The sequence below is a fragment of the Astatotilapia calliptera genome, chromosome 11 (assembly GCF_900246225.1).
Source record: "Astatotilapia calliptera chromosome 11, fAstCal1.2, whole genome shotgun sequence".
NCBI lineage: Eukaryota > Metazoa > Chordata > Actinopteri > Cichliformes > Cichlidae > Astatotilapia > Astatotilapia calliptera.
In genome coordinates this window covers 36,315,090-36,325,392 of record NC_039312.1, presented here as the reverse complement: position 1 = coordinate 36,325,392, position 10,303 = coordinate 36,315,090, and the positions used below count along the sequence as shown (strand labels likewise).

Sequence of the window (10,303 nt, the reverse complement as noted above, 5' to 3'; positions counted from 1 at the left end):
TTGAAACAGTGATTTTTGACTCAGCAGGAAGCACACACACACACACACACAGTGCTGTAGCTCCTCCCCCTCCTCCTCCTCACTGCAGCCTGTCTGAGTCTCAGTGGTTCTCTTCATTGCTGCAGCTGAGGATCAGGATCAGAGGCGGTTCTCTGGGTTCTTCTGGGTTCTGCTGTGCTGGAGTGCAGGAAGAACATGAGGAGGAGAGGAGGAGAACAGAGGAGTCCGACCTGAGGCGGAGAAACGATCCATAGCTGCTGAGCAGGTAGAAACAAACCCTTTCACAATAAAAGCCTCAGTGAAGGTGCTTTGATGTGATTGTGAACTGAGCTTGGTCTGTTGCTTAGCTCTCTGATCAAACTCAACCTGATCACATCATCCTGAGGGGTGGGGCTAACCTGTTGAAGGATCATCTGACAGCAATGAGCCCAGAACAGCTGTTTGATGATGTCATCTTGTTATTTCCTGTTTTATTTCTAACACTGCAGAGAGGAGACACCCTTCTTTTTCTTTGAGCAGGTCAGCTTGAGCTGCAGATAAAAGGTGGATGTGTGGCGAGAGTTAGAAGCTGGGACTAATTTGCATATTCAAAACAGAGGTGAAGTAAGAGGGGCTGGGTTTGATGGCGTAGAAGAAGAACTTTAACAGGAAGTTTGTGCTCTAGTTCACCATTGTCGCCCCTGGCGTGGCACACGGCGGTGCAGGTTGTTGGTGATTGTTCACCTCCATCGTCTGGACTGAGTGAGCAGCTCGAGCTGTACAGGACTGTCACCATAGTGTGTGTGCATAGGCGTCATCTCACCTCACTGTACTCTTTACAATACTAAGGACCTTCAGGCGACTGGTCAGTGCTGAAGGTCAGGTGCTCTGAATCACATGTTTATGGAGACTTGGTTTAGTTAACAGGTTGTATTCACTCACACATACACGTGCGCGCACACACACACACACACACACACACACACTCTCGTTCATTGTTCAACACACTGATATTTCCCACCCAGCCCTCTGATTGGTGAAGGCTCTGCCTCTCTAGCATCAGACACAAACACGCTGGCCAAGGAGCTCAGCCAGTCAGACGTAGGAGGCGGAGTCTGAACCTCTGCAGTGACAGAGGTGAAGGTTGCCAAGGTAATATAATGAACACCCACAAACACACACACACACTGATCCTGGAGCCAAAATTAGCTGCAGACCTCTGAGCTGTAACCTGACCTGTGTGTGTGTGTGTGTTTTCCTATCTCAGGGGGACCAAAATCCAGGTCCCCACAAGTTAAAGGCATTTTTCACACTCAAAATGTGGTTTTAGTGTCAGGGTTACAATTGGGTTATGGTTGTGCGCCCCAGGGTGGCTGTGTAGCTTGCCGTCACCAGTGTGTGAATGGGTGGATGACTGAATGTGTAAAGCACCATACAGGCCATTTACCATTTTTATGGTTAGGTTTACGGTTAGGATAAGCAGCTAGGGAAAGCATTGTGTCAATGGAATATCCCCACTAGGATAGCAACATCTGATGTGTGTGTGTGACGGTGACAGTAGTGACGGGCAGCAGACGTCACACCGTGAACAACGAGGGGAAATGGGACACTCGTGGTGCTGAAACACATGTGAAGGACCAGATGTGTTTCTCTTAGAGACAGTTTTCATATGGTCATATTTACCATTAGACTGCATCCACTCAGAGAGCACATTCGCCTCCATCTACCTGTGAGCATCATCTGCTGACAGCAGCCCAGACAGATTTCAGCTGCTTCTCCATCAGAAGCCTGAAGGTTCATTCCACCAATCAGTTGAAAACATTCCCTATTGTCTGGGATTTATCATCTGCATTATTGATCGCTGATTGGTTCTTTTTAATGCACCAACACTTAAAGGCCTTGGGCTTCCTGCTGGAGCTATTTTTATCTTTAACAGGTGAACCTGAGTCAACTGACTCCCCAGTTACCATGGTAACCCCATCCCCTTCTCCTCAGCCTTTAGGGAGATTCTTATCTGTGACAGATAGGAAGTCTATTACACAATAAGAGCTGTTGGACTACAGGTTGGTAGACAAAGAGAGAAACAGACAGGTGATCTGCAATATCCAATCAAAGGTCAGCAAGTGAATCATCTTCTGTGACTTAGGAACAGATTAAACCTAAATAAAACACCTGTACACCAAGTCTCTGTGTCTCTGCAAACTGAGGTTCAGTGACCCCCAGAAGCCTCGCATCACAATGCAGAGAAGGTCCACTGGTTATAAGATACAGAAGAAGAAGAACATCCCAAACGATAACATGAAGGAGAACATACTAGTGTGACCCCAGGAAAACATTTTAACTGTCAGACAACCCTGAGGGCACAGGTACACAAATGTACCTGCTATGAATGCTCAGCGTCCAATGAATACGCTGCTTAATGACTAAAAGAAAATGGTTATAAGAAGGTTTTTGCTAAGCTAACAGTTTCAGATTGCTTTTATAGCTTGTGCTAAGGTAAGCTAACAGTTTGTACCTGCTGCTAGTGTTTGTGCTAAGTTAACCCTACCTCCTAAAACTTACTAACTGAAAGCAGTTAGTAATTTTTAAGAATGTGATTGTGATTCTAAAACTTCATTTTCATTTTTCTTCTTCTGTACAGGATGGCAGGTAACTGGTCCATCCTGAGGTTGTCTTTACCCCCCACCAGTTCTACAGCCACTACCCTTCACAACACCTCCCAGTACCCTCCTCTACCAGACTGGGAGGCTCCCAGCTTCACCCGGGCTGCTCAGTTCCGAGTTGGAGCCACCTTTGTCCTCTTCTTGTTTGCTGCCTGCAGTAATCTTGCCCTATTGGTCAGTGTGTGGCGAGGGCAGCGTTTGGCATCTCACCTGCGCCCATTAATGCTGAGCCTGGCATCAGCCGACCTGATGATGACATTTGTGGTGATGCCTCTGGATGCAGTGTGGAACATGACAGTGCAGTGGTATGGTGGTGATGCGCTCTGCAAGCTGCTCTGCTTCCTGAAGCTGTTCGCCATGCACGCCTCTGCCTTCATCCTTGTTGTCATCAGCCTAGATCGCCAGCATGCGATTCTGCACCCACTGGATGCTCTGAGTGCGCACAGCAGGAACCGACGCATGTTGCTACTGGCTTGGACCCTCAGCATTCTGCTTGCATCACCACAGGTAACTGTGAGCAGAAGTAACTGTGGGCAGAGGTAACTGTCAGCAGAGGTAACTGTGAGCAGAGGTAACTGTCAGCAGAGGTAACTGAGAGCAGAGGTAACTGAGAGCAGAGGTAACTGAGAGCAGAAGTAACTGTGAGCAGAGGTAACTGTGAGCAGAGGTAACTGTGAGCAGAGGTAACTGAGAGCAGAAGTAACTGAGAGCAGAAGTAACTGTGAGCAGAGGTAACTGTGAGCAGAGGTAACTGTGAGCAGAGGTAACTGTGAGCAGAGGTAACTGTGAGCAGAAGTAACTGTGAGCAGAGGTAACTGTGAGCAGAAGTAACTGTGAGCAGAAGTAACTGTGAGCAGAGGTAACTGTGAGCAGAGGTAACTGAGAGCAGAGGTAACTGAGAGCAGAGGTAACTGTGAGCAGAAGTAACTGTGGGCAGAGGTAACTGTGAGCAGAGGTAACTGTGAGCAGAAGTAACTGAGAGCAGAGGTAACTGTGAGCAGAGGTAACTGAGAGCAGAAGTAACTGTGAGCAGAAGTAACTGAGAGCAGAAGTAACTGTGAGCAGAGGTAACTGAGAGCAGAGGTAACTGAGAGCAGAGGTAACTGTGAGCAGAAGTAACTGTGGGCAGAGGTAACTGTGAGCAGAGGTAACTGTGAGCAGAAGTAACTGAGAGCAGAGGTAACTGAGAGCAGAGGTAACTCTGAGCAGAGGTAACTGAGAGCAGAGGTAACTGTCAGCAGAAGTAACTGAGAGCAGAGGTAACTGAGAGCAGAGGTAACTGAGAGCAGAGGTAACTGAGAGCAGAGGTAACTGTGAGCAGAGGTAACTGAGAGCAGAGGTAACTGTCAGCAGAAGTAACTGTGAGCAAAGGTAACTGAGAGCAGAAGTAACTGAGAGCAGAGGTAACTGAGAGCAGAGGTAACTGAGAGCAGAGGTAACTGTCAGCAGAAGTAACTGTGAGCAGAGGTAACTGAGAGCAGAGGTAACTGAGAGCAGAAGTAACTGAGAGCAGAGGTAACTGAGAGCAGAAGTAACTGAGAGCAGAGGTAACTGAGAGCAGAGGTAACTGTGAGCAGAGGTAACTGAGAGCAGAGGTAACTGAGAGCAGAGGTAACTGAGAGCAGAAGTAACTGTGAGCAGAGGTAACTGTGAGCAGAGGTAACTGAGAGCAGAGGTAACTGTGAGCAGAGGTAACTGAGAGCAGAAGTAACTGTGAGCAGAGGTAACTGTGAGCAGAAGTAACTGTGAGCAGAGGTAACTGTGAGCAGAGGTAACTGTGAGAGCAGAAGTAACTGTGAGCAGAGGTAACTGTGAGCAGAGGTAACTGTGAGCAGAGGTAACTGTGGGCAGAGGTAACTGAGAGCAGAGGTAACTGTGGGCAGAAGTAACTGTGAGCAGAAGTAACTGTGGGCAGAGGTAACTGTGAGCAGAGGTAACTGTGGGCAGAGGTAACTGTGAGCAGAGGTAACTGTGAGCAGAGGTAACTGTGAGCAGAGGTAACTGTGAGCAGAGGTAACTGTGGGCAAAGGTAACTGAGAGCAGAGGTAACTGTGAGCAGAGGTAACTGTGAGCAGAGGTAACTGTGAGCAGAGGTAACTGTGAGCAGAGGTAACTGTGAGCAGAGGTAACTGTGAGCAGAGGTAACTGTGAGCAGAGGTAACTGAGAGCAGAGGTAACTGTGAGCAGAGGTAACTGTGGGCAGAAGTAACTGTGAGCAGAAGTAACTGTGGGCAGAGGTAACTGTGAGCAGAGGTAACTGTGGGCAAAGGTAACTGAGAGCAGAGGTAACTGTGAGCAGAGGTAACTGTGGGCAAAGGTAACTGAGAGCAGAGGTAACTGTGGGCAGAGGTAACTGTGGGCAGAGGTAACTGTGAGCAGAGGTAACTGTGGGCAGAGGTAACTGTGAGCAGAGGTAACTGTGAGCAGAGGTAACTGAGAGCAGAGGTAACTGTGAGCAGAGGTAACTGTGGGCAGAAGTAACTGTGAGCAGAAGTAACTGTGGGCAGAGGTAACTGTGAGCAGAGGTAACTGTGGGCAAAGGTAACTGAGAGCAGAGGTAACTGTGAGCAGAGGTAACTGTGGGCAGAGGTAACTGTGAGCAGAGGTAACTGTGAGCAGAGGTAACTGTGAGCAGAGGTAACTGTGGGCAGAGGTAACTGTGGGCAGAGGTAACTGTGAGCAGAGGTAACTGTGAGCAGAGGTAACTGTGAGCAGAGGTAACTGAGAGCAGCAATAACTGAGAGCAGAGGTAACTGAGAGCAGAGGTAACTTTGATCAGAGGTAACTGTGAGCAGAGGTAACTGAAAGCAGAAGTAACTGTGAGCAGAAGTAACTGAGAGCAGAGGTAACTGAGAGCAGAGGTAACTGTGAGCAGAGGTAACTGTGGGCAGAGGTAACTGAGAGCAGAGGTAACTGTGGGCAGAGGTAACTGTAAGCAGAAGTAACTGTGAGCAGAGGTAACTGTGAGCAGAAGTAACTGTGAGCAGAGGTAACTGTGAGCAGAGGTAACTGTGAGCAGAGGTAACTGAGAGCAGAGGTAACTGTGAGCAGAGGTAACTGAGAGCAGAGGTAACTGAGAGCAGAAGTAACTGAGAGCAGAGGTAACTGAGAGCAGAAGTAACTGAGAGCAGAAGTAACTGAGAGCAGAGGTAACTGAGAGCAGAGGTAACTGAGAACAGAGGTAACTGAGAGCAGAGGTAACTGAGAGCAGAGGTAACTGAGAGCAGAGGTAACTGTGAGCAGAAGTAACTGAGAGCAGAGGTAACTTTGATCAGAGGTAACTTTGATCAGAGGTAACTGAGAGCAGAGGTAACTGTGAGCAGAGGTAACTTTGATCAGAGGTAACTTTGATCAGAGGTAACTTTGATCAGAGGTAACTGAGAGCAGAAGTAACTGTGAGCAGAGGTAACTTTGATCAGAGGTAACTGAGAGCAGAGGTAACTGAGAGCAGAGGTAACGGTAACTCACGGTTGGAGTTTTGTCTCTGACGTATACGAGAAAAATAAAACACCTGGAGATGACTCGCTTTGTTATGAAAGACATGAGTTTTTTCCACAGCTGAAAAGTGAATGCAGCAGTCTGTCATGTAACATAACATTAAGTTGTGTGTTGCTGCTACCTGTGCACCTGCTGCTCGCTCTGCACCCACATGTATGAGGCGACAAGAAACTTGATTTTATTAAAGCAGGTTAAATGATCACGTTTTCTTGTTAGAGATCCTCCTGTCTGAGCAGTCAGCAGCTTCTCCACCTGTCAGCAGGTGCCGGCTGCTCTCACATGCAGCTGATCCAGGTGAAAGTTCCTGCAGTAAATTCTGACTGCGTGTTAATCCTGGCAGGAATGCTCTGGATTATCCATGCACAACCTCCTGCTGATAGCTCAGGCTAACTGCTCCCCTTTGTTTCTATAAGGCATGCTACCGATCCTGAGACGTCAGTTGCTAGTTCAAAGTAAGAGCAGCTTCAGAGCAAAACTGAAACTCAGACCAGGACGTCACATCTGGATTTTTTATCTAATGAGCTGTTGTTTATTGTTAGAAATACTAATGTGAGGCCTCCAAAGTGTGACTCTGTCCGTCCATTAGCTATTTATCTTCAGGACCATCAGGGTGGACTCGGTGGACTTCACTCAGTGTGCGTCTCACGGTAGCTTCAGTCGCCGCTGGCAGGAAACTGTTTACAACATGTTTCACTTTACCACGCTGTATGTCGTCCCCCTGCTGGTGATGAGCTGCTGCTACAGCCGCATCCTGCTGCACATCCACCAGCAGCACCTGAGAGACAAAGGTAACACATCTGTGAACAACACCTGTAACTTATCTGAACCACACCTGTTCTCAGCCATCACAGCTGATTTGTTGTATGATCAGCAATGTAGACACTCCCTCTTTCAGCAGGTGAGTCGCCCCTGCGTCGCAGTGGCACCGACATCATCCCAAAGGCTCGGATGAAGACTCTGAAGATGACGGTGGTCATCGTGCTGTCCTTTGTCGTGTGCTGGACGCCATACTACCTGCTGGGGATTTGGTACTGGTTCCAGCCCGACATGCTGCGCATCACACCGGAGTACGTCCACCACGCCCTCTTTGTGTTTGGGAACCTGAACACCTGCTGCGACCCCATCATCTACGGCTTCTACACGCCGTCCTTTAGGGCCGACCTCGCCGCCTGCTGCCGCTGGGTGAGGAGTGATGCGGACACTTCGTCCCAATACATAGACCGAATGTCCACCAGAGAGGGTCCTCACAGCAGGGAGCACGAGCCGCAGCCCTCCACCAACAACCAGACTGCAGCAGATCAGCCAATGAAAGCACGTGACTTTAGCATGTGACTTATGCTTTGTGTCAGGTGATTTTTATTTGCAGGCGCCTGAGCAGAGTTGTTGCCACAGAATCAGAATAACGCGGTCATTTTGTCTGCATGTTGACTTTATCAGTTTAGATCACATGGTTTGTCACGCCCTCCACAGATGATGCTCAGAGAGAAGGCGCTGACCTCTGACCCTTGTGTCAGGCCTTTAAGAGAAGTGACTGCAGTCAAACAGCAGCAGCATGCTGATGCCTCTTGATTACAAATTAAAGTGCATCTTTTTTTCTCATTAATCTCAATCAATCATTAATCTCATCTGAATCCACAGAGCAGCTTCTAGTGTCTGGATGACCTCGTCAGGGACACCTCCAAAATGGACGTGCTCCCTCTGTGAACCACAGGGTGGAGCTCTAAGACAACAGGATGTGTCTGCATCCAGAGGCTGTATAGGCGTGGCATACAACAACATCAAATCTCACTCATTCAGAGCTCAGCCTTCTCAGTCTGTTAGTATGGTGACCTCACAGCAGTCATGTTATTGGTTAGATGATGTCTGACAGCACAAACGTGGTCCAGAGATCCAGTTCAGCCAAGCGGACAGCGAGCAGCTACAGCTGCCTGTTTCACCATCCACTTGTTAGTCAAGGAGGTCACGCCCCTAATGATGCAAGCTTTAAGCCTTAATCCAGTTCAAACAGGTGACCTGTGGGGGCATGGAAGTCTCTGGGGACTGACTCACTGGTACATCTGCTGGATGTTAGAGGAACTGCAGCTTTGGAGGTTCAAATGTGACCATACCCATGATGTGACTCATGCATGTTTGTTTGTGTTTCAGGTTTTTAGCAATGTTATCATCCTTGGCAGTGTTGGGGTAGTTACTCAAGAAAAGTAATGGATCACACATTAGCTTTTACTTTTCTTAAAAGTAATGTAGTAACTTATTTAATTCCTCGCCGGAGAAGTATGTTGTCAGACTACTGGTTACATTACTTTCTGATTTCTCTACAAAATGACCTCAAACCCATTGTTACCAGTTACCTACAGGCTACAGTCCCACACACCAACGCAAAGCCCTCCTAATGACCGCACACATATGGACTTTGGTTTTTAGTTTATCACTTATTAACTCAAATTAAAGATGAGCTCATAAGTTCAGGCTCTGGATGCTGGGCTAACGTCTGCTTTAACAACACTCTGGGTTCTTGGCTAGCTTAGCGTTAGCATGCCACCCGTTCACATGTTAGCAAAGTGTCTGTAACGTGGACTGTATTCAGTGGTCGACAGGAGGCAGCCGACACACTCAGCAGGACAGTCAAAAGCTTGCGACCATAGTGGCAGTGGGAATTCCACAGTGTTTGTCCTTTAATAAACGCCAACCTTACAAGCCCGGCTGAACGGCTGCGGTCTCATCATACATGAAGTGAGCAGAGTTCATACAACCAACATACAGTTCATACAACATACTTTGAGTTAGTGAGGTAACAATATGAGGTCCATGTGTGAGCACGCCGCTCTACAGAGGGCAGTGGTGAATACTTGTGACATCACTAAACATCAACTTACGCTGTCTCAAGGAGACACCGCACTATTACGACTGTTACAAGTCAAAGTTGTGTTAGTAGAAAAGTCTGGTTGTTTGTGTCCTGGCTGCACTTTCCACTCTACCGTCTTCCTGTCCTTTTGTGTAGTAAAATAAAAGCAATGCCCACATCTCCACTCCTCGAACGCTATCGCTGTGCTGCTCCACCATTGTCCTCCTCCTGCACATGAACTGAATCAGCTGACTGTACCATACAAGAATGTTTTCTTTCTGTCCAGCTGGCACTATCTCAAGAACTTGTTCAATGAAAGTAATGACATAATTGCAACTGTAATGCGATTACATTACTGCATTACTGAAATGTAATGTGATTACAGTAACTTGTTACTTTGTAATCCCTAACACCCAAAACTGGCCGTGGAGTTCCTCAGGGTTCTGTGCTGGGACCAGTGATCTTAATGTACGCTTCCCTTATTTAATACTATTTGAAAACACTGCATCCATTTTTACAGCTATGCAGATGATACCCAGGTGATATCCGGGTGTTAAGGTGAGGTACAAAAGTACTTCACCTCACACCTGCACCAGCTGCTCGGCCATCAATCTCTTGCTGCACAGTTTTAGTGCTGATGCAGTCACAAATCTGTTTAACGTGTCTTTATCGGCAGTTCACATGACTGTACATTAAACTCACCTTGTCAAACCTCAGGTGTCGCTGCATGAGCAGCTCGTCCGCTAAATAAATGATCAACAAAGACATGTTTTCTACTTCAGCTTTATTTGGTTTTTATGTGTCTGAACAGCAGAAATTAGGACAGAGAAACAGTCTGTTGAGAGAATCTGCAGCACAAACAGGAGGCTCTGAATACGCGAGCTCAGAGCTCGGTTTAAAAAGCAGTTTAAAGCTTTGGGTGCTTTTATTTTTGTGACACATTATTCAAACATCTTTATAGAAAAAACAGAATCATTAAAGCATCATTTCTCTCATTGGTTCTAGGCTTCAGTCACTACGATCGCTACATCTCAGGTTTAGTTTCTACAGTGTGTCGACAGCAGGAGGTGGACTCAGCTCGGACAAACAATAAAACAGGTTTTTATGCACAGCATGGCTTTGAAATCACATATGGCTTATGGGTAAATATGGCTGTTTAATCAGAGGCTCTACCTTCAGCTTGGAACAGCTTTTATAACTCTACAAATATCTTCATATCAGCTACAAACATAAAGAATCAGAAAAAAGTCAAACTGGAAGAATCATAATATTATTAGAATAAAAATACAAATTTTAATGTCTTTATTTTGGCAGCTTTCCT

General features: G+C 47.0%; 1 protein-coding gene across 3 annotated transcripts; it reads left to right on the top strand.

Moving 5' to 3' along the window:
- The first annotated feature begins 77 nt into the window (after positions 1–77).
- LOC113031633 (gonadotropin-releasing hormone II receptor-like) lies at positions 78–9,747 on the top strand. 3 transcript variants are annotated; one of them, XM_026183893.1, is made up of 4 exons: positions 78–265; positions 2,621–3,149; positions 6,727–6,928; positions 7,039–9,747. In XM_026183893.1, the coding sequence occupies exons 2-4, from the start codon at positions 2,622–2,624 to the stop codon at positions 7,470–7,472; spliced, it is 1,164 nt and encodes a 387-aa protein (XP_026039678.1). In that variant the 5' UTR covers positions 78–265; position 2,621; the 3' UTR covers positions 7,473–9,747. The 3 variants fall into 3 exon arrangements, with proteins under 3 accessions (XP_026039678.1, XP_026039676.1, XP_026039677.1); XM_026183891.1 differs by having other exon boundaries at positions 7,036–9,747; XM_026183892.1 differs by lacking the exon at positions 78–265 and adding an exon at positions 1,398–2,475 and having other exon boundaries at positions 7,036–9,747.
- The last annotated feature ends 556 nt before the right edge of the window (positions 9,748–10,303 follow it).